The sequence below is a fragment of the Ursus arctos genome, unplaced genomic scaffold, assembly GCF_023065955.2.
Source record: "Ursus arctos isolate Adak ecotype North America unplaced genomic scaffold, UrsArc2.0 scaffold_21, whole genome shotgun sequence".
Lineage (NCBI taxonomy): Eukaryota > Metazoa > Chordata > Mammalia > Carnivora > Ursidae > Ursus > Ursus arctos.
The window spans coordinates 17845949-17870200 of record NW_026622886.1 but is presented as its reverse complement, the minus strand read 5'-3'; the positions used below and the strand labels follow the sequence as shown (position 1 = coordinate 17870200).

Here is a 24252-nt window from a genome sequence, read left to right as displayed (position 1 = left end):
GGGACGGCTGGGACGTTACTAGGTAGGATAACCCTTACTTCCCAGATGAGGAAACTAAAAACGACTGTGGCTGTGCTAAAGGTCGCACCGTTTGTAAGAGCAGAACTGGGAGGCAAATCGAATTCTGCTGCCTCCACTCAAGGCCCCTTTCCGCCGCGCCTTAGCCAAGACACGTCAGTCGGGAGAGTATTTTGTGCAGCCGCCAGCAAAATTCCCCATGACCACGAACGTCTTCCTCCGTTTCTCTGGTGCACTGATCTTTTCAATGTCTCCTCTTGTGTTCACAGAACATCATCAAAAAGGTGATTGGGCAGAAGTTTGTGTACAAGTTTGTCTCTTTCCCGGAGATACTGAAAATGGACCCTCACGCGGTGGAGATGAGCCGGGAGAGCCTTTTGCTGCAGGACAGCGACTGCAAGGCCGCTCCCGAGGGCCGAGAGGCACACAGACACGGCTTGTCGGCCCTCAAAAGCGCAAGCCGCAACGAATACATCCACTCGGGCCTGTACTCGTCCTTCACCATTAATTCCCTGCAGAACCCACCGGAGCCCTTCAAGGCAATCAAGACGGAGAAGCTGGAGGAGCAGCCGGAAGACAGCCCTCCCGTGGAAGAAGTCAGGACTGTCATCAGGTTTGTGACCAATAAAAGCGACAAGCACGCCAGCAGGCCCGTGGTGCCCCTGCCCTCCACGTCTGAGGCCTTCCTGGCCTCGTCGGCCTCAGCCAAGGTCTCCTCTTTAATGTTGCCAAATGCCGCCAGCATTTCGTCCGCTTCACCCTCCTCGTCTCGGTCCCCGTCCCTGTCCCCCAGCTCGCCCCTCCCTTCTGAACACAGAAGCCTCTTCCTGGAGGCCGCCTGCCATGACTCCGATTCCCTAGAGCCCTTGAACCTGTCATCGGGCTCCAAGACCAGGTCTCCATCTCTTCCCCCAAAGGCCAAAAAACCCAAAGGCTTGGAAATCTCCGCGCCCCCGCTGGTGCTCTCTGGCACCGACATCGGCTCCATCGCCCTCAACAGCCCAGCTCTCCCGTCGGGATCCCTCACCCCAGCCTTCTTCACCGCGCAGGTAAGAGCCCGTGGGGGGCGGGGGGCGCATCAGACTCCGTGGTGTAGCGGAGAGGAAGAAACAGCAACCCAGGCTGCTTCCTTCTGCCCTTCAGAGGATAATCTTAGGGCCCGTAGACCAAAGTCATGGTGTAAGAGTGAAGGGAAATTACTTTTCCATCCCCAGACCAAGGCGTCCCCCAAACCAAGGTTACAGTGGGATGCTTCACAGGTTTCTTGCTTTTAGTGGCTGAGGGTGATCATAATAGAGAACATGCACCCTGGCCGTCAAAGCAGATCCAAACAATATTTTCCTAGGGGAAGTGGAGCAGGCCAAGTGACGTTTCGGAAGGCATTTGGGCTTTATGGATTTTTGGGGGGAGGGGCGGAGGGGCAGAGAGAGAGAGACTCTTAAGCAGGCTCCACCCCCAGCGTGGAGCCCAGTGTGGGGCTCAGTCTCATAACCCTGAGATCATGACCTGAGCCGAAATCAAGAGTCAGACATTTAACCGACTGAGCTGTCCAGGCGCCCCTGGGCTTCGTGAAATTTTTACGACAGAGTCCTCTCTGGAGGCACTTGGTAAGTAGCCATTCGCTCTCTGTTGCTAAGAAGATAGATGTTAGGCGATGCTTCTGTTGCGGTTGTCAGGGTGGCTCTGCGTTGTCCTGTAGTCTCTGACAAGAAACGTCAGGGCCACGCCAAGCGGTGGGAAAGAATCTTCAGTAAAAGCAGTGCTTTTCTGAGAAAACCCGTTACTAACGCCCACGAGAAGGCAGCCTGTTCCTTTAAATCTGCGAGGCAGGTGCTCTTTCTTGCCCGGCGGGCATTCGCAGGGCAAGGGCAGGGCCGCCGGTAAAGCCTGCTTGTGCTTCCTCTGGAGAACTGGACGCACTTCGGTGGCAGAGGTTAAGCGCGTTGGCTTTGGGGTCACAGACGGGATCCGGCTCCTGGCTACCCGGCTGGGTGGCAGTGAGACGGTGGGCACTTGCTCTCTGAGCTTGTGTCCACATCTGTGAAATGGACCGTTGCGAGGACTGACTGGGACGGTGGCCGTGGTAAGAGCGCGAGCCACAGCCGGCAGCTATCCTCCTGCAACCGTGAGGCGGGGGGAGCTCCGCCGCCCGCCCCTGTGCTCCGGGCCGTCACTGTCCTCGCTGTAACCATCGTGAGGGGCAGTGGCGTCCTAGAGGTTCACGTTTGCCGGTTACGCTTGGAGACACTTCGCACTCACCACTCCAGTTACCCTTCGTGGCAGGCCCGTGAAGTAGATACTCTCACGTGCCGTTTTCCAGCTGAGGTACCTGAGGCACTGAGGTGAAGTAACTCATCCAGGGTCACACAGCTAACAGGTGGTAGCAAATTTGAACCCGCTCATTCTGCTCCGGAATCCATGCTCTTAAGTAAAATGTTCTCGGTGTGCCTATTGGGAAAACACCCAGTTGCCCCTGATCGTAGCCGTCCGTGGAGTCTGCCAAACATCCGAAAGCAGCTCTTGGCCACTCTCCTCTCCACGGCTTCTCCCAGCTTGTGTCCAAGGATCTTGTGTCCGCCCAAGCTTGCGAGCTGGTGGTAATGAGCGTGCCGCCATGGATGGGAGGGCTGAGCGCTCAGCGACTGGGCAGAATGAGCATGTGTGCTTTTACTCCAGCATTTTCTGATCAAACAAAATGGTCCGGAGACTAGGGACTGCTGAGTAAGTGGCTCAGAGACAGCGGTTCCTGAAGTAGCTCCGAGAAGGGACTTGAGAAGTGGGCCAGGGGGACCATCCGAGGAGCTCCTCCCCTGGCCTCCTTTGTGCTGACAACTGCAAGGTTGAGAGAGGTCTCAAGCCAGACCGAGGTCCATTCAGATTTCCGTATCTGCTTTCTCGGTGAGCCTGTATCTCCATCTCTGAACAGATGCCAGTCCTGTCGTCTCAGGAAAACAGCTCAGGCTGGCCCTGGGGTTTGGGATCTGGACACAGTGAATTTAGGGTGGCTCTGCTCAGTGGGACTGAGGATGGTATGGCTGGGCTGAGGGGAGGACAGACCTTGACATGAGGTAGGGATAGATCGAGGATGTGAACAAGGGGATGCTAAACTTGGGACTGGGAGACAGGACCTACTAGAACAGCCTAAACCAGGGGAGGGGAAAGCATCGGAAAGCCAAATGCTTTAAGAGAGGACTAGTGCCTTGGGCAGATGAGAGTGAATGGTCCTCAGCCAAGCTGCGAGCGCAGGACCTTGCTTGCGAGTTGGTGTCAGGAAGTCCAAGAAATGGGACCAGGGTTTCCCAAGGAGAGGGAGGCCAAGGGCAGGGTCTCGTCCCATGACAGGGGAGTAGAAGTAAGGTCTCTGGCTGAACGTGCCTTTGGATCAAGCCCAATGCTGGGGGTGGCTACCAGGTAGTGCTCTGAATGATTTCAAAGGAGCTAAGGGTTGGCTTTGGGGGATGGTGTAATCTCAGGACTTGAATTCCCTCACCTCCTAGCAGTGTCAGCTCTGCACCCAGCGCAGCCGAGAGTGGCCGACAGGGAGGGAGAAACCAGAGAGAGCAGAGAAAGGGCAGGACTCAGGTGGGAATATTCATTCACCCAAGTGGTTTCTCTGAGATCAGACAGGACAGTCACACCTGTCTCGGCTTGACAGTCCTCCGGCTCTTTAGGGTAAGGCTGGAATCAATGTAGGATTTGGATTCTCAGAGATTCCCTCCCCCCGGAGTTGCTTTGAGTGGCTCAGAAACTAACCCTGGAGCCATGGCTCTCCCTCCGTGGACAGTCAGAGGCAAGGTCAGGTCCCAGGAGCCGGCCTCATCCTGAGGGGTGAGCCCATTTCCCTGAAATCCCCCCAGGGGGCAGGAGTGAAAGCCTTTCCTTTACTTCGAGGTCAACTCTGGGGGTTTCCTCTCCCAAAGGAGACTTGGGGCTTTTCTCCCACAGGCAGCAGTGATGTCTTATTCCCATAGCTCATTGGTTTCCCTCTCACCTTAGCACTTTCAACTGCAGAAATTACTTGCCTCTGTGGGGTGTGCTGTGTGCAACGTGACACTGTTTGCATGTAAACATTTTGTTACCGGTGGGAACCTCCTGTCAACTTTTCTTAACCATTGGCTTTAGAAGAAATGAAAGGTGTGCTCTAATAACTTGATACCCTGAAAACGAAATTCCCATGAACTTAGTTTATCCCAAGAATTGTTTATATTTTACTAATTTGTCCCAAGAATAATTCCCAGTTATTTTCAGATAGAAATATGGCAGGAGGAAGGGTAGGATTAAGAGAGTCTTAGCATGAACAGGGTCATGTGGTTACAGTTCCCTCCTGGGATCATATTAAACCACCTACCTTGCATAGGCCCAAACTCAGATTTGAAATGTCATCTACAGTGTGGTGTACCTGAAAAATGTTCGTCATTCTGCCTCTCGCCCGAAACCATAACCTCCATTCCCATAAAAAATACTCGTGCTGCATCTGTTGGGATCTGTACAATGCAGTTGAGATTACTCTTGATTGTTTTAAGGAACCAAGATTACGAATATAGACAGACATGATGATCACCCAGACACCCCTCAAGCATGTACTACGAGGAACTGAGGTCACAGAATACAAAAGCCAGCTGCGTACCAAGAAGTGATGTAGTTGGAGCTCAGCCACTGAGGTCATGTTGGACTGTTGGTAGAAAAGCAAGGATGTTATCTCTCATGGCTTGAGCTCTAGAAATTGAGATGAGGGAGGAGCCAGGATGCGAAACCCTCGTGGTTCCTAGCCAGGCACCATGGAAGCCTGAATAGTGCCCGCTGGAACTTCTGCTTCTGTGTGTCTTCTGCACCTTGGTGTCCTCTGTCCCTCTTCCTTCCATTTGCCTCTTCTGCTCATTGTCTCCCGCCCCATCTTTTAGCATGTACAGTTAGTTGAGAATTGGGAGTTGGCACATTGCTTTTCCCTTCGTTTGTGCCAAGGCCTCTGTTACTCTCATGTGTGATGTTTCAGATGCTGAACTTGGATGTATGCGGGCACTGGGGCACGAACTCACCGTCAGAGTCTGAGCATGCGTGCCCCAGGCTGTTTTATTAGCGGCGGCCTTGAATGGCACTAATTGGGTAGAGACAGCTGGCAGAGGACCGAAATGCGAGAACCTCCTTTCATTTACTGGTGAATGTAACAACTTTGGGCCAAAATCATCAGGTGGGAATTTGGAGTAAAATGGATGTGTATGGTGAGGAGTAACCCAGGGTGTATTGCATCCTGCCCCAGCTCTGGAGTGGGTTCTCATCTTCTTGTCTCCTGAGCCATTATCACAGAGGAAGAAAGTTTGTTTTTTCCCTTCATCCCACTCTCTACAACACTTTTCCAGTTTAGCGTTCAGATTTCTCTATACTGACCCTACAGGGGAGAGGTTGTCCTTTAGAAGCTCCTTGCAGTGGAAGATGTTGCCAGTAGAGTTTTGAGGACTTGACCCTCCCTGGGCTCTGGGCTGCCCAGGATAAAGGAACCGTGGTAGTGCCGTCCCTCTTTCCACCCTGGGGCCTGTCTCATCTCCGTCTGTTGCTGTCAGGGTCCCACTGCCTCCTCCCCAGTTCTGCTTTTACTCCTTTTCCCCCTCCTACCATTGACGACACCTAGAGGCTTGTGGAGTTCTGTTTTGTCCCCGTCATTAAGATCAGCACAGTCAGTGCTACGCAGACTTATGTGTGATTCTTAAGGTCTTTAAAATTGATGTTTTTATTGGACTTTGGGCAACTCCAGGAGTCTCCAGAGGTAGTTACCTTTTTAATTTGAGGACTGTTTTTAACTCCAGAATGGCACTGTCGTGGATTCTGTTGGCGTCTATGAGAGACTAAGATTTGTGATGTTTGTTGGTACAACAAAATGTTAAGTGGACATCCTGATTGCCTCTCTTTTATCTTCTAAAGCTCAAAAGACTTAATTCTTTGGTATCTCAGATTACCAAATCAAATAACCTGCAAATACTCCTTGTTGAGTGGCTGATGCCCATCCTTTTTAGTCAGTAAATGGTTACTACGGTAATTTCTTCATTTGGGAGATAACCGTTAGACATCTACCATTTGCTAGTGATTGGGGTGTACAGAGGCGAGCAAGATAGTTCCTGCTCTCATGAGCTTATAGCTTGCTGTCCAAGAGGTGAAGAATATGGGGCAAATATAACTTAGGGTGATGTGAAATGATAGAGGTCCCTGAAAACTGGATGAGGAACTTTTAGACTTGTTTTGATAGGAAATTAAAAGCTTGCTGGGGTTTTAAATCAAGAGATACAAAAATTCCTTTTAGAGTCTTTCAACAAATAATTGTCAAGCATTATGTGCAAATCATTGAAAGGATACCAGAGGTACGTACAGTGCCTATTTTTAAGACCTTATGACCTAGCCAAGACAAGGCATAGAGACAGTGGCACGTGGCAAGAGGCAAATACACAGTGCAGAGAAGCACCTTAGGAACAGAAGAGGGGAAAGATCATTTAGTTCAACATATAGGAACTGAGCACCTATTACGTGTAAGGTGCTGCACTCGGAGCTGGGGATACAAACGTCAATTAGATAGTCGCTGATCATTAATAGCTCATAACTTGCCTTAAGTGGTTTAATATACCATCCCAGATCAGTACAAAAGAAATACTAAGGAAGAAGGTATTCGTTTTGCTGGGGATGGGGAAGGATGCTGACAGGGCTTCATGGGAGGCGTGTTCACACTTGGGCAGCGTGTTGAAGCATCAGTAGCAGTCATCTGGCACATAAGGTGAGGAGGGCATTGTAGGCAGGGCAGCAGCTTGAGCCAAGCCATAACGATGTGAAATAGCTTAGTGTATTAGGGGCAGTACAGTAGTTCAATAAGGGACAGAGGGATAAATTCCAAAGGTGAAGGATGCGGTGGGAGATGGGGCATGAGTGACACAGAGTTGCATTTAGAAATCATCCTGATGAATTAGATTCGGGTGGGGTGAGGCTGGAACCAGTTAGGATACTATTATAACATTCCAGATGAAAGATAAGGAGGATCTAGATCTAAGGCTTGGACAGTGGGATGGCGCCAAAGGAAACAGATCTGATAGAGATAAAAGGAATTGGCCACTGGCCTTGGTGACTAACCAGGTGTGAAGATTGTAGAGGAGAGCCAGGCGTTGAGTATGAGGAGCATGGGAGGAAGAATAAGCTCATGGTGAGAGGTTGGTTACAAGTTCATTTTGGGCCTGAGCAGCCTGTAGGACATAAAGGAACAAACATCCAGCTACAGCTGGAGCTAAGGAGTTTGGAACTGGAGATAAGTTAGGGAGTCACCAACATGTAAGGGGTGCTTAAAATCATGGAAATGGTTGAGATCACCTGTGGAACGGGTCTAGCACAGGGAGGTATGGGCTGGGTAGTCAGGGAACTGGTAGGTTGGAATTCTGTAGTGTTCAGGACATATCAAGCAAAGTAGGAGGGTTCATATAGAGAAATTAAGGAGCATATGAAACCAGGTTATGAGGGAACCTAGAATTGTGGCCAAGGAATTTTTCCCCCCTGAAACTGAAAGAATTTCAAAGGAATATAGTATCTTAGGGTGATTGATTTGGTGGTGGTGCTCGGAATAGATTGGAAGAGGGACCAGAAGTACATGGGCTGGTTTAGGTGGCATTTATTAATGCTATCTCTAAGGTGATGGGGCCTTGAATACAGCAGGAATGGAAATGGGGGGAAAAAATAAGAGTTCAAAGATGGATCCACAGGACGTGCCCAGATGTTGCAGCAAGTGAGGTCATTTTGCATCTTAGTGATGAGGATGCTGGGTTGTAGACAGGGCTGTAAGTCCAGGGATCATGTCTTGTTTTATCTTTGGATCTCTGGCACCTGATACATATCAGGCACTCAGTATTTCTTGAGTGGATAAATGGGTGGTGTGGTATTGTTGATACAAATAGAGGAGTCATAAGGAACACTAGACTTGGGAAGGTGAGGAGTTCTGGTTTGAACAGTGGGGCATTCCAAGTGGACATGTCCAACAGGTGACACATGAGGGGATGTACCTAGAGCTACAGATCGCTTCACCTCATCAAGTATTTAGAAAGTGGGTACTACAGGAGGAATAAAGATGAGCAAGATACCTTAAAGGCTATAGAAAGAGGTATAATAAGAATATGCAAATTACCATGAGGCAGAAAATGTTTAGAAAAAAGTGGTTATAAAGTGTTATAAAGATTCAGGGAAAAGAAAAATGTCACCTGATTGAGGGAAAAGCAGAGAAGTCTCCTTTGAGGAGGTGGTTTTGATGGACAGAGGGAGGCAGGGGTAGGAAGGAGGAGGTCTGAGGGCATGGTCCAGCCAGAGGGCCATGAACCAGGGCACTCAGGTGAGGCATGTCTGGGCAATGCCAGCTTACCAGGTGTAGCTCAAATGTGCAGGCTTTGTGGGAGACTGTATTATGTGGAAGAAGAACTGAGTTGAGGGGGATGAAAATGAGATCCTGGTCAGATGGTCTTTCCTCTTGAACATCAATCCTCTTTGCCTTGGGTCCTAGGGCATCTCCTTCCCTGTAGCTGATGGGATCAGAACTCCCTGTCTGCCATTCAGAAGGGCCCATTTGCTAAAATATTTTTTGGTGAAGGAAGAGGAAGCATGCATTTTGCTTGTGGCTTCTTTCTTCAGTATCTAGCCCTCAGGCTCAGCCCACCTTGTCTGACTCCAAGAGCTTGCGGAAAGGGGCTCTGAAAACTCACAGTGTCCTGGAGATTACCCAGGGTGAGCATTAATAGGAACAGTCCTTAAAAGAGCAACCAAATAGTTTTTTCTTTATAGCTACAGGATCTTCAGGTAGAACAGGGATTGGGGGGGGGGGGGCGAGAAGAGCAAATGAAGTCATTTCACAATATTTATTTGCATGTTATAAAAGATATTGCAAACGATTAAACATGTGAAACAGAAGACTACTGTATTCTGAGTACATCCTGTATCCCTTTGAAACAGATGTGCAAACATCTCCCATCCAGACCTGGGTACACATTTTAGACTAAAATAAAACTTCTATACTTCATGTATTGCTCAAAGGATTAAAACAGAATGGATGTATATTTATGGCCATGAATAAGAGAAAGACAGGTATGTAGTCTAGAAGACTTATTTGGGACCTTCATTGGTAAGTAAAATAGGAGGCCCTGAACACATTGGTTTTTGAATGTTAATGTGGCATACTGTGGCTGGAATTCGGTTCCAGAGTAACATGCAAATGTTAGTTCTCAGATGACCTGAGTTTGTGGACTTGAGCCTAATATGACAGAGGAGCCTTGAAGGTACTGGCTGACTTGATTGGTTTCAGAACACTGAGTACTTTTATACATACATTGAGAATTTCTCCCATGAACAGATGAAATTCATTGAATAAGTATATTGAGTACACTTGTGATTAACACTTCTTGAGTATTTGGTATGCGCCAGGCACATATTAAGAGCTTTACATAGATTATCTTATTTCATCTTCCCTGGCATTTTTTCCTCCCCATTTTATAGATTTGGAAACCAAGGTATTGAGAGGTTACCTAGGTAGTAAGTAGTGGTTCTGAGGTTGGAACCCTGGCAGAACCCATGCTGAACCATTAAATCTTAATCGTCAGACCAGATGGCCCGGCATTTTTGTGAAACTGCCTTGGATTAGAAGTGGGAAGTGTATCCAAAACGTATTTATCCTAGTAACCTCATAGGTTATTCTATGTGTAGGAAATGCTGTGGAACCAACAACTTAACATGGTATAAATTAGTTTACCTTTCAGCAGCTTCACAGTTTGAGAACCTTTGGGTGTTTGTCTCCTTTCCGCTGAACAGAGCGAACCTTTCAACTTAGGTTTATGCCAAATATTCTCAATAATTAACGAAGCTGCTGAGGCCAATTCTAGGAAAAAATAACACTTTAGCATCCAAAGTGATGCAATCTGCAATGCTGGCGCCTTTGCTGTGGTTCTTCTTACACATAGCACCTTATTGACATCACAAAACCACTGAGGGGCTCCTTCTAGTCAGCAAAGGTGCAAAACCACTATGGGCCAGTTTGCCTCAGCTGAGAATAAAAGCCATGCAGACATAACCAGCTGGGGTGAGTTGTTTCTTCTGTCCCCTAGCTAGCTTGCAGGCCAGGACTCCTGCTGTGTGTGTGCAAGCAAATGCACTCCTTGGCACTCTCCTGGGAAACCCAGAGTTTTGGCTTTACACCCAATCTAACAAGAAAGAATTTTTTTCCCCCTCCAAACCATTGCCAGGGAGATGAATTCTCATCAGCCCCATATCCGGAGTGGAATCTGGAAAACCCAGTTCAGAACTTTTGAAGAAGCTGCTATAGGGTATTTTAACAACAGATCCTAAAATCTTAAAGGGCCATTGATACCCACAAAAGTGAAGCTTGAGAGGCCCTTTAAAAAAATGTGTTTGTAATGGATGTCCACTGTAGGAAAACAAGAAAATATAGATAAAAAATAAAGCCCCTTCATGGAATCCCATTTTGTAACTACATGTTTCACGTGGGAAGGGAAACAAATTGAAGAAAGCACCTGAATGAATGTTGCTTTAAACTTGAATTTTACAGTGTTCAGAATGTTTAGGTAAGGTAACTTGTCCATACTATTCTCCTTTATAAAATTGTTAATACAATACACTCAGCACTGAAGAAAATTAAACTGTGGGCAGCCTTGCAGAAATTACATAGTTGTCAGATTTTGCTAAGACGGTAAGGCTTGTTTCTTGGTTCATGGCTAGTGCACCTAGCCACACTGCTGATCATGGCCAGAGTCAGGTGATACCTTTATCAAAATCTGTGTATGTGCTTTCTTTCCCAGACACCAAATGGATTGCTTCTGACCCCGAGTCCACTGCTCTCCAGCATACATTTCTGGAGCAGCCTTAGTCCAGTTGCTCCACTGAGTCCTGCCCGGTTGCAAGGGCCAAACACGCTGTTCCAGGTGAGCATTTAGAAATGAATGTTTAAACACTGAGCTGCTAAGGGGTGTGTTTCCCCAATAAATCCTGCAAAGGTAACAGAGTTCTACCCTACATTTGGGTAAAATGTTAAGTTTCCAAAGGGAGTGAATGGTGCTGCAAAACCCAGCCTTCAGAGGCAGACATTTTCATCGAGGCAGAAATGGTATACTCATGTCAGATACTGACAAATGGAACAATTCTCAAAGTGTTTGGGTATCTTCATTGACTATGAAAACTGGAAATTTATTAAGGAAAAGGGACGACTTTAAAAAAATTAAGCAACATATTGACATCACTTGAAATAACAAAAATTGTGAAGAATGTCTCCATCCTGTAATAGAAAAGTTATCTGTATAATTCTATGATTCATAATCAAGTTCTTCTTGTTCCATAATAAGAAAGGAGCATCCAGGGCATTTGGTTAAAAACTAAGTCTTAGCTGCTTTATCTTGCACAACTCCTGTTACTAGGTAGGCCCATTTATTATTTATTCACACACTAGAATCTTGCAGCAGCATTGCTTGCGATCATGTGGTAAACAGTATTTCCTCTTTGAGACTCAAAGACTGTTCCTCACAGACAAAGATGTTACTAAGAGAAGAATAGAAAGGGTCCTAGGGACAGGAGTGAAGCAAGACGAGAAAGTGAAAACCCCCTCTAACTCTAGCCGGTCTGTCTCATCCACCCTGAATCCCATGCCTGCCCCCCCAGGGTGGCTCACCCAAGCTAGTTGTGGTTCTTTTGTTCCTGTTGCATCTAGCACTGAGCACTTTGTATTATGATTGCCTGTTTACCTGGTGATCTCCCCCACTGGACTGTGGGCCCTCAAGAGGCCAGAATGGCATCTCGTTTCTTGTTTACTGTGGTGCCTGCCCCCCACCCCATGTCTGGCCACATTGCTTGGCACACAAATGATGCTTAGTAATTATCACTGACTAAAGAAGTAGATACGAGTTGGGGAACCTGGCTGGCTCAGTTTGTAGAGCTTGTGACTCTTGATCACAGGATTGTGATTTCGAGCCCCATGTTTGGTATAGAGGTTACCTTAAAAAAAAAAAAAAGTTAAAAGAATAAATTAAGAACATAAGTGTTAAAAAGATCAGGTCTCTGTGCTTTTTTGAGTTGGTCATTTTGCTTGTCAAGGTTAGTATTGACCTCCTTTGTGCCCGGAGCTTTACATGCTGGAATTTAGGGTCTTGGAAGAAGGGTAGAGCTAAAGAGGTTTTGGTTGCTATCTTGCTTCTCTGGTTTCCTAGTAAGGTTGAGGTAGGGCTGTCATGATGTGACTGTGTATTCCTGGGTAATAAGGTTTCTCTTCTGGGCCATCTTGTCATCACAAAAAAAGTGAGCTATGGTCCTACACAGCCAACATGTTGATTCTTAGCCCTTTTAACTCCGGCAGGGAAACAAAAACTAGAAGCAGTGAGCAAATGTACTACCAGCAAAAGTTTTAGGCTAGTCATCTTTTGATGGAGAGCTAAAAGACCTTACTTGCTCAAAGTATTCAGAAGGGAGCAGCAGTATTCCAGTATTAGAGCTCCTGTGTAGAGCAGAAGGAAGGAGTTGTTTGGTGCCATGTGTATAGTAAGCTCCGTGGGTACAAGAACTGCAATCTTACTTTAGTCCTAGAATCTAACAGAATTCTCTGTAGGGTTCACTAGGTATTTGTGAATAATGAATGGAATCCCACTTCCCTCCTTACTGGGAATTCTACCACATGATTGGTACGGGGCGTGGTGATCTCCCAAGGAAGCCATGGAGAACTGTTGTTTGTTAGGGAGTTCTTTGGGATCCCTTGCCCTAGATCCTAAACCTTTTCTAGCCCATCACTCTTAAAAGTAACAATGGTTGGTGTCCTTAAGTTTTTCTACACATTAGCAGGATATTTGGAGCTCTGGATGTTGGACACACATACCCTTTTCTTTTCAGTCACTACTGTAGACCAGTGGCTCTCAAAGGTAATGTGCAACAGAATCAGCTTGGACGGTGTGTCAAAAGATTTTGCTGGGCCCCAACCCCAGAGTTTCTGATTTAGAAGGTGTGGGATTATAATCAGGGTCTGATTATAACATTTTTTCAAGATCCTAGTGATGCTGCTGCTCCAGGAATCCACTTTGAGAAGCACAGCAGACCAGTGGTTCCTAATTTATAACTAGTATTCTGCAGAAGAAATTGCTGCATTTAAAGGCCACCTACTCAGAATTTTAATTTCACAAAATGTACCTATCCTCTCTACCACAGCCATTCAAAAACAACAAAACCCACAAATGGGTGGTAGGAATGGGGAAAACAACCATGTTTGTTTAGATGGTTGTTGGCAGGGCCTTGTGCCCTCTTTCTGTGATTGGGGTCCATAAAACTAGGGAAAAACAACTGTGTACCTTTTGAAATATTACTCTTCCTATGATAAGAGCAGTTGTGATAGAAGTTGAAACTAGGAGCTTTGAAAACAGTAAATAAAACATGGTAAGAGGAATATTCAAAATTCAAATTATCAGCACTGTCCCTTTTGAACTAATAATTTTCTTTAAAAATAACCCTTTCATATTTACTAGACACGGAGGAAGAAAAGAAATACACTTGGGCTACAATACATTTTAAATAATGCTGGCAAATTTCCTGTTGTGAGGATTGAAAAGTAGATCAGAATCCTTAGGGTAACAGTTGAAAAAGCTGAGGAGTTTTTGCACAGAAGGTCCACTGATGTCATTATTGTGGCAACTTACAGCAGATATTGAAGAATTTAAGGGAAGGAGAGAGAAGATATTAGCTCGTTTCTTGGAAGAGGTATATTTAAAAATAAGATGAGACTGGTCTGAACTGAACAGTTTGGCATTTGGAGCTTACCTACAGGGTGTCTGTTTCACTTCTGAAACAGATTTTCATCAGACTTGGCATAGGTACAGTTAGTATCTTGAAACAAGACAGGATTAAGTTGTTTGTTGTTAAGATTTTATTTACTTGACAGACAGAGATAGAGAGCCAGAAAGCACAAGCGGGGGTGAATGGCAGAGGGAGAAGGAGAAGCAGGGATCATGACCTGAGCTAAAGGCAGATGCCCAACAGAACAAGCCACCCAGGTGCCCCCAGAATTAAGTGTTCACTTGAGAATGTTTTCTGAATGTTTTAATTCAACAAATCTTACTCAGAAAATATTTGCAATGCTCTGTTATCAGGGAGTGAGGGGAATATACAGTATGGGAATAATAGATATATAAACAAAATGTTACAGGAACCCAACAGGGAGTAGCTTTCTAGCTGGGGACTAGATGAAGGCTCCAGGGAAGAAATGGCACCTTAGCTGGGAAGAAAGGACAGGATTTTGGCAGAGAGAAAAGTACCTTCTTGATAATTTACATGATTTGGATATGCAAGTACATAGTCTGTCCAGGAAGGGAATGGGTGACTGAAAAAGCAGCTCTGGTCCTTGAATTAGGTATGCTCAGGATTTTCCATCTTAGTCTTTTGATAACCATGGAAGATTTTCTAAGCTGGAGATAACAGATATTATACTATTTTTTTTTTTTTTTTAGATTTTTAAATTTATTTGAGAGAGGGAGAAGCAGACTCCCCACTGAGCAGGGAGCCTGACACACCCTGGGATCATGACCTGAGCAGAAAGCAGATGCTTTACGGACTGAGCCACCCAGGTGCCCCTAAAATCTCTATTTTAGGAAGATACTGCTGATACCAGTGTGGAGGAAGGACTGAAGAAAAAGCAGAAAGTGCAAGGTGCAGGAAGATAAGAGGAATATTTATACTACTATAAATACTGAGGGGAAAAAAAATAATCTTTTAGAGTAGAAGAAATAGGAATATATTTAGAAGACATTCCAGAGGTAAAATTAAGATTTTTAGTTAGGTTTGAGGAGTAAGAGGTACTGAAAATTAGGAAGAGGCAAAGGTTACTTAATGTGATTAAAAGACTGGAAATGCTAGAAGAAGTTAACACTTATCGAGGGCTACTGTACGCTAGACGTTGTTCAAAGCACTTTTCATGGCTTCTCATTTAAAACAGTTGACCCTTGAACAATGTGGGGATTAGGGGTGCTGACCCCCACCTTACAGTTGAAAATCCATGTATAACTTTTGACTCTTCGAAAACTTAATTACTAATAGCCTAATGTTGACCGGAACCCTTTCTGATAACAGTTGATTAACACATATTTTGCATGTTATATGTATTATTATGCTGTATTCTGGTAATAAAGCAAGCTAGGGAAAAGAAAATCATAAGGACAGTACTATTCTGTGTTTCTTGAAAAAATCTGCAAACCTGTGTTGCTCAAGAGTCGGCTGTACTCCCAATAGTTCTTTTTGAAAAGATAAGGAAACTAGAGACCCAGAGATGTTGCTCAGTTTACCGAAGACCCTAGGTTAGTAAGTGGCAGACCGACTAAAGGTTAGGCTCATGCTCGTATCGCCACTCTCACCCACTTCAGAGTGAACACGGAATAGCAGGTTTTTGGTTAGGACGCATTGATGGGGACGTCTAACTGACAGCAGGAAAGGACTGTGGAGTTCAGTACAGGAGAAAGGAAGGCTGAGAACAAAAGTTTGGGGTGAACGTTGCAACTTAAGCGAGTGGAAGGGGGGAGTCAAAGATGAAACAAGCCAGAAAAGTCAGGCAAAAGAAACTACAACTGAGTGTACAGAAATAAAGAACAGAGGGCAGAATCAATTTTACACTTTTTAAAACAGGAAGATTAATAAAATCAAAACCTGATTCTTTTGAAAACACCAATAAGATGGACAAAAAAAACAAAATGAGAAAAGATTGCAAATAAGCGAAGAGAATGAAAATTCAACACCTGCTCTTCATCCTATGTTCACTCTTAAGTCAATGAGAATAGTAATTAGGAGCATGGATTTTAATGGAGTATAAACTATATACAAATAGATTTGTTAACCCAGCTGAAATGGATAAAATTCTACAAACTAAAATTCCAAAGTGTCAGAAGAGAAACAAAAACCTTGAATATGCCAATGACCATTAAAGAAACTGAAATACTATTTAGAGAGCACACTCACACCAAGCCTTGCCAAAAATAAGTTGGGCAGTTTGGTACAAAAAGCGCAGGATCTTTCAGAGTTTAAAACTTGGCTTTACTGCTTATTAGTTAATCAATCAGAACTTACTTGAACTTTGTTTTCTCTTCTATAAAATGGGGATAACCAAACTTACTTTACAGGCTCCTAGATACCAACTGAAATGACAACCTCTGATAAACTGTAAGGCACTAGACATAAGTTACTGAAATAGTTTAAGAACTGAACAAATATACTCTATTGTACTTCTAACGTGTGCTAGGTTCTGTAGTTTGATAGTGTTGAAATTTAATATTAACTTATTTAGACTAAATAGAAATCAAACTGGAAGACAGCCCAGGAGATCATTTTGACACATCATTGTAGACAATGAAAATCTAGCTGTGAATAGTAATGTAGTAAAAGGAAGGAGGCCCTTAATTATTCTTGTTCAGTTGGGAGTATAGTGGTAGTATTTCCTTTAGACCTGAAAGTTATCAAATCATACACTTTTATACCGTTTATCATCTTAGTTACCAACAATACAGAAATTAACTTTACTCATTGTTTTGTCACTTAAGGGTGATCTATTAAGTTTGGTATTATTTATCATTGTAATTAAAAAAATACTTCCTCGGCTCTAAAATATATTCTTGCTTTCTAAATCTTTTAAGCTAAAACATTTCTCATTTTTAACAGTTACTGAGAAGCATCTTTATAGTACTCTGGAAAAACAATGGCCATTTTCAAAATACAGCATTAGAAATTTTACATGTGAATCAGCAGAGTCTGTGGTTTTCAAAATTACTTCAAAGCAAATCAGCATTCTAAGTAGCCTGGAACCTTTTAAAAGGAGTATTAGAACATGCTTTAGCACCATCCGTACATTTTTTTCTAGTGGCGTAGGCATATATAATAGGGACATTTTCTGGGCCTTATCCCTTGTTTGATGATCTCTGTAAAATAATTTGGAACCCCTCTGTCCCAGGGGTGATCCACTTATGGTCTGCCTAGGAATGTAAAGAATTCAAGTTTGTCCCAATGGGTCTGCAATAATTATTTTAAAAATCTTCTGTCCCCTACAGTTTCCAACACTGCTTAACGGCCACATGCCAGTGCCAATCCCCAGTCTGGATAGAGCTGCTTCTCCAGTACTGCTTTCTTCGAACTCTCAGAAATCCTGATGACATCTGGCCACAGTTAAAGACTTATTAACTGATGAAACAAATTTGTCCCCATGGGCTAGTTTACCTGTGTCATGAGAAGGACGTTGTGAAACCCTCTGTTAATTTGGTTTGCACTTTTCATAACATGGATGGTCTAGATTTATGTTAGCATTTTTAAAACTTTTTTTTATATTCAAGTATATATGAAGATCTGTTTGGCATTAAGTGATTTTTAATGTTTTTGTTTTTATATCCTCTTAGCTCTTAAGTGTTGAACACTGTTGACAGTGAAGAACTTTTCTTAATGGTTTTCAGTGTAACTAATAAGGATGTGAAGCTTTTTTTCTTTCTAATTAATTCCGCATATGCTGAACTATGCTTATAGACACTATAACCAGCTGTGCCTTCCTTTGCATTTAGTTTTATGTAAATGGTTTATATATTTTTTAGTATTAAGAGAAAATGTTTGTTTGAAAGAAAAATTAGTATAAAACAGCTCTCTAGTAGAATCATTATTTTTCACAAGTAGGCAAAAATGAAAGCATATTCATATTTTTCTTTTTCGCTTTCAATTGTATAAGAATTGCCTGTTTTTATAAAAGAAACTAAGCCATATTTAGAAAATAAACATTCATAAAAGAAAATGTTCTAAAGTGCATTTTTAAAAAAAAAACTTTGAAAGGCTAGCTACCTGTTTACAATCTTTTAGATCCTCCCAAACAAAAACCTGAGACGGAAATCTACATCAAGTTCACTCTACCCATGCCCTTGGAATATCTCCTGTGTAAGCATACTGTTTTCAAAAAATTAGCTGTGGTTCTCCCAGTTTTCCATAGAGAATCACATCCCTGATACATTTTCCTGTATCGTTATGAGTTAGGGTTTCTCTAAACCTCTAGAACTGTAACATTTAAACATCCTATGCTTAGGAAGAGGCTCACAGACTGGTTGATGAACACAATTCTTAACATCAGGAATCTTCAGGTATATAAGGTATAGCCCTGTTTGTGGAAACTGAGAGGTAAGATACACTGCTTTATGTATTACTAAGTTTATGGTAAGAATGAAGGAAATTGGATAGAAGAAATATGACTCTTCAGGAACCTCACTGTGGAACTGAACTACTAATAATCTGGAGCGCTTGGCAGTAAATTCTTTTGTGTAGCATAGAGCAGTGATGATAACAAACAGCAGGTGCCACTCTAAGACACTGTTCTGTACATGAAGTAGGAAAGTTCATTATAATGTGAAGAGAACTGGAAAGTGCCCAGTGCTTTCAAGATCAGATTATCATCCCTAACTGTAAGTAACAAACCAATTTGAAAAGTGGCTGATTCCATAGGTGTTAAATGACAAGATTATGAAAAAGGGTAAAAAATAAAGCTTGTAAAAACTAAAACTTACAATGCTTAAAATCTTGAGATTTTTCAATCGGAATTAAGTGTCTCTGTGTATGGGGATGTATAAATCTCTACTACACACTTTTGGATATAAAGTAAATTCTAAAATCCACAGACCTACTGTCACTTCCTCATAAGCTGAGGATAATCCTGTACTAAAATAAAAGAGCTGGTGCAGGGAACTGATATTTACCAAACATGAAATGTTAAAGGTAGAGGGGGCCTTTGAGAATGCTTCTTAGCACTGTTTCCAGATAAGACAATTACACAGAAGCAACTGGGAGTTGCCTAAGGTCACACAGCTCATTAAAAGTAGAACAGTGATTGGTGCTCAGTCCAGTTCTGTTTTCCCATGCCTACCTGTAAGTAACTACTGGCTGAAAACTGCAGGTTAGGTAGAAAAAACAGGTAACAGGATATTTTTAAAAAATTTGTCAGATAAGAATGTACCCCAAATGTCAGATTCTTACAGAGAAACCAAAGGAAGTTAATCAATGTACAAAAATCTCAAACCAAAATATTTTTTAAAAAATGTATATGATTGAAATACTCAAATGACTATAAATCTGATTCTTGTATTTCCTTCCTTGAAATACGATGATTAACCCACATTCTAACTCTGTTTCTTAGAAATGGAAAAACGCCATGATTTTTATGGATCAAGAAACTCACTCACTAAGACACAAATACAGAACTGGAGGTACTGAAGTATAACCCTTATAAGCTCTGCCTCATTCTGTGTGTGTGTGTGAACAATTATTTTAGTCAGAAAATAGATTTCAAAGGACATAACTTTTTTTCCTTTTTATGTGTCTGCTTCATCAGTGTTAAACTGTTATGGCTAAGGTTTTATAGAACTATAACCTAAACGTTCTCTTTGTACACATCTTTTCTATGAGTGCATATCTTCATTCACTTTCATATATGTATCAATTTTACTATTATTTTTGTTCAATAAATACTTTGTGATAAAAGGTGTGAGGAAGCAAGTGGGTTGGTTTACCTCCATTTACTTGGGACGATCCAAATTTTACTTCTCTATATGTGTACAAGTTGGAAAATAAGTCTTGTCATCTAACCTTAAATATGATACATCAAAACATGTTATATATCTATGATCTGCTTTACAGAGATATTTAAGGAAACAAATAGAATTGTTGAGGTTGACTTGGGTGGGGGGAGAACAGGTTTGAAAAGTGGTCCTCTGATCTTTTAAATCTCAAGGTCTACCAATCATTCTATACTGAAATAGGGGTAGGTGAGGAGGAAGAGAAGAAACAAATTATCATTTATTCTTCTAGCTGAAACTAATATACTCAATGGTGAAAGATTGTTTTCCCTAACATAAAGAACATGTTGCCAATTCTACTTCAACACAGGACTGAAAGTCCTAACCAAAGTAATTAGGCAAGAAAAATAAATTCAAATTATAAAGGAAGTAAAGCTATCTCAATTTATAGATGATACGATCTTATATTTAGAAAACCTTAAAGAATCCACAAAAAATTTAATAAAGTAAGCAAAATTATAGGATACAAAATCAACACAAAAATTACGAAGAAAATAATTCCATCTACAACAACATCAAAAAGAAGAAAATACTAGGAATTTTATTCCTAAGTATTTAACATCAAAGGAATTAAAATAAGGAGGCACAAGACTTGTACACTGAAAAACTACAAAACATTGCTAAAAGAAACTAAAGCTGTCCTGCATTCATGGACTGGAAATCCCAATACTCACAAAGGATGTACAGATTCAGTGCAATTCCTATCACAATCCTAATGGCATATTTCCTGAGAAATAGAAAAACCCAATCCTAAAATTTAAATGGAATTTCAAGGGTTTCTGAATAGCCAAAACAATCTTGAAAAAGAAGAACAAAGTTGGAAGACTCACTTCTTGATCTCAAAACTTAAAAAACTACAAGTAATCGAAACATTGTGGTACTGGCAGGCAGACAGAGATGTAGACCAATAAAACAGAATTGAGAGCCCCAAAATAAACTCTCACATTTATGACCAATTGATTTGCAACAAGGGTGCCAAGACCATTTAATGGGAAAAGGACAGTCTTTTTAACAAATAGTGCTGGGAAAACTAGACATTTACATGCAAAAGAATGAAGTTAGATCCTCACTTTACACCACATACAAAAATTAACTCAAGATTTATCAAAGCCCTAAATGTGTTAAAACTATAAAACTCTTAAAACGGGGGGGAATATTCATGACCCTAAATCTGGCAGTTTCCAAGATATGTTGGATGTCATTAAATGAGCAATTTTATGTAATAAAAGGATACTATCCATCAGGAAAGTAAAAGGCAATCCAGAGAATGGAAAAAAATAACTGCAAGTCCTATACACTCTTATGTACCTAATACCCAGAATATATAAAGAAAAGCGCCTCAGTGAGTCAGTCAGTTAAACATCCAACTTGATTTCACCTCAGGTCATGATCTCAGGGTCATGAGATTGAGCCTCTCATCGGGCTCTGTGCTCAGTGGAGAGTCTGCTTGGGATTCTCTCCCTCTTCATCTGCCTCTGCCCTTCCCCCCTTCAACGCGTGCATGCTCTAAAATCAATAAAACTTAAAAGATGTAAAAAACTACAGTTTAAACAACCCAACTCAGCAACAACAATCTAAAAATGGGCAAAGGACTTGAATACTCTTCTCCAAACCAGATACAAATGGCCAATACGCACATGAAAAGATGCTCAACATCCTACTCACTAGGGAAATGCAAATCAAAACTACAATGAGATAACATGTCCTATGTATCAAAATGAATTTTTTTTTTTTTTTAAAGGAAAGTAAGTATTGGCAAGGATGAGAAATTAGAACTCTCATACATTACTACTGGGAATGAAAACGGTGCAGTTGCCATGGGCAATCATTTGATGGTTCCTTAAAAAGGTAAACACAGAATTACTAAATGACCCAACAATTCAACTCCTAGGTATATAAACTCAAAGAATTGAAAACGAGGACTCAAACAGATGCTTGTACACCCATGTTCATGACAGCATTATTCACAAAAGCCAAGAAGTAGAAAAAAGTTCATGTGAAATCAACAGATGTTTAAACAAAACGTACATTCGAAGAATATTATTCGGCCATGAAAAAGAACTAAAATTCTGATACATGCTACAACATGGATGAAACTTGAAAACATCATTCTAAGTGAGCGAAATAAGCCAGACACCCAAGGACAATTATGGTATAACTCCACTTATATGAAATATCTGCAATAGACAAGTACAGGCATACCAGGGGTGCCTAGCTGGCTCAGTCAGAAGGGCATGTGACTCTTGATCTCAGGGTTGTGATTTCAAGACCCATGTTGGGTATAGATATATACTTAAGTAAATAAAAATAAAACTTAGAAATTATAACCATACCTTGGAGATACTGCAGGTTCAGTTCCAGACCATTGCAATAGCAAATACCATAATAAAGTGAGTCAAATGAATTTTTGGCTTCCCAGTGCATATAAAAATTATGTTTACACTATCCTGCAGTCTATTAAGTGTGCAACATTGTCTAAAAAAAAAGTACATACTTCTGTTTAAAAAAATACTTTATTATTAAAAAAATGCTAACCCATTTGAGCTTTCAGTGTGTCATAGTCCTTTTGCTGTTGGAGGGTCTTGCTTTGATGTTGATAGCTGCTGTCTGATCAGGGTGGTAGCTGCTGAAGGCTGGAGTGGCTGTGGCAATTTCTTAAAATAAGACAACAATGAAGTCTGCGGAAACGATGAAGAGTCCTTTCATGCTGTTTGATAGCAATTTACCTGCAGAACTTCCTTCAAAACCGGAGTCATCTTAAACCCTGATATTGCTTTATCAACCAAGTTTATTTAAGTGATATTCTAAATCCTTTGCTGTCATTTCAACAATCTTCACAGCATCTTCACCAGGAGTAGATTCCATCTCAAGAAACCACTTTGCTCATCCATAAGAAGCAACTTCTTATCATTCAAGGTTTATCATGAAATTGTAGCAATTCAGTCATCTTGTAGCAATTCACTCCACTTCTAATTCTAGTTCTCTTGCTATTTCCACCACATCTGCAGTTACTTCTGCTCAGGTCTTGGAACCAGCGTCTTCCAAACTCCTGTTAATGTTGATATTTTGGCTCTTCCCATGAATCATACATGTTCTTAATGGCACTTAGAATGGTGAATCCTTTCCAGAAGGTTTTCAATCTACTTTACCCAGATCCATCAGAGAGGAATCACTACTATGGGAGCTACAGCTTTATGAGATGTATTTCTTATAAGACTCGAAAGTCAAAACTACTTCTTGATCTATGGGCTCCAAAGCAGATGTTATGTTAGCAGGCATGAAAACAAGATTAATCTTGGTTGTCCATCTCCATCAGAGCTCCTGGGTGGTCAGGTACATTGTCAATGGAAAATAATATTTTGAAAACCTTTTTTCCTGAACAGCAGGCTTAAAATATTCAGTAAATCATGCTATAAAGAGATGTGCTCTCATCCAGGCTTTGTTGTTCCATTGACAGAGCACAGAGAAAGTAGATTTAGCATAATTCTTAAGGGCCTTAGGGTTTTCAGTATGGTCAACGAGCAGTGGCTTCAACTTACAGTCATCAGCTGCATTAGTCTCTACTAAGAGAGTCTTTTTTTTTTTTTTTTTTAAGATTTATTTATTTTGTAGGGGGGGGATAGGGGAGGGAGAGAAAGTAAGAAACAGACTCTCCACCAAGAGTGGAGCCCAATGCTGGGCCCAATTCCACAACCCTGAGATCATGACCTGAGCCAAAAATCAAAAGTCAGATCCTCAACTGACTGAGCCATCTGGGCACCCCAATCTTTTGAAACTTTGAAGCCAAGCACCGACTTCTCCTTTCTAGCTATGAGATGTGATGGCATCTTCTTCCAAGAGAAAGCTATTTTGCCCACATTGAAAATCTGTTTAATGTAGCCACTTCCATTAACTATCTTACCTAGATCTTCTGGATAACTTGATGCTTCATCTTGCACTTTTATGTTATGCAGACATCTTCTTTCCTTTAACCTCATGAACCAAACTCTGTTAAGCTTCAAACTTTTCTCCTGCAGCTTCTTCACCTCTCTCAGCCTTCAAAGAACTGAAGAGAGAGAGAGGGCTTTGCTCTGGATTAGGTTTTGGCTTAAGGGAATGTTGTAGCTGATTTGATCTTCTACCCAAACCAATAAAACTTTCTCTATATCAGCAATAAGTTTGTTTCACTTTATCATTTTTGTGTTCACTGGAGTAGCTCTTTTAATTTCCTTCAAGAACTGTTCCTTTGCATTCACAGCTTGGCTAACTGGAGCAAGAGGTCTAGCTTTCAGCCTATGTTGGCTTTTGACATGCCTTCCCAACTAAGCTTAAATTATTTCTAGCTTTAATTTAAACTCAGAAATATGTGACTCTTCCTTTCACTTGAACAATTACAGGCCATTGTAGGGTTATTAATTGGCCTAATTTCAGTATTGTGTCTCAGGGAATAGGGAGGCCTGAGGAGAGGGAGAGAGATGGGGGAATAGCCTGTTGGTGGACCAGTAAGAACACACAAGCATTTATGAATTAAGTTCACTGTCTTGCATGGGTGTGATTTGTGGCACCCCCAAAACAATTACAGTGGTAATATCAAGAATCACTAATCACAAATCAGCATAACAAATACAATAAT

At 42.1% G+C, this 24252-nt stretch overlaps 1 protein-coding gene across 3 annotated transcripts in view; it reads left to right on the top strand.

Moving 5' to 3' along the window:
• ELK3 (ETS transcription factor ELK3) overlaps positions 1-19545 on the top strand; it is a 66803-nt gene extending 47258 nt beyond the window's left edge. The window contains exons 3-5 of one of the 3 annotated variants that reach the window (XM_026499852.4): positions 288-1067; positions 10836-10958; positions 17091-19545. In XM_026499852.4, the coding sequence (XP_026355637.1) occupies positions 288-1067; positions 10836-10958; positions 17091-17189 (1002 nt within the window). In that variant the 3' untranslated portion in view covers positions 17190-19545. Of the gene's footprint in view, positions 1-287; positions 8232-10835; positions 10959-17090 lie in introns of those variants that run through there. The other 2 variants (XM_048217948.2, XM_057316291.1) reach the window with 2 other exon arrangements.
• Positions 19546-24252: the final 4707 nt, after the last annotated feature.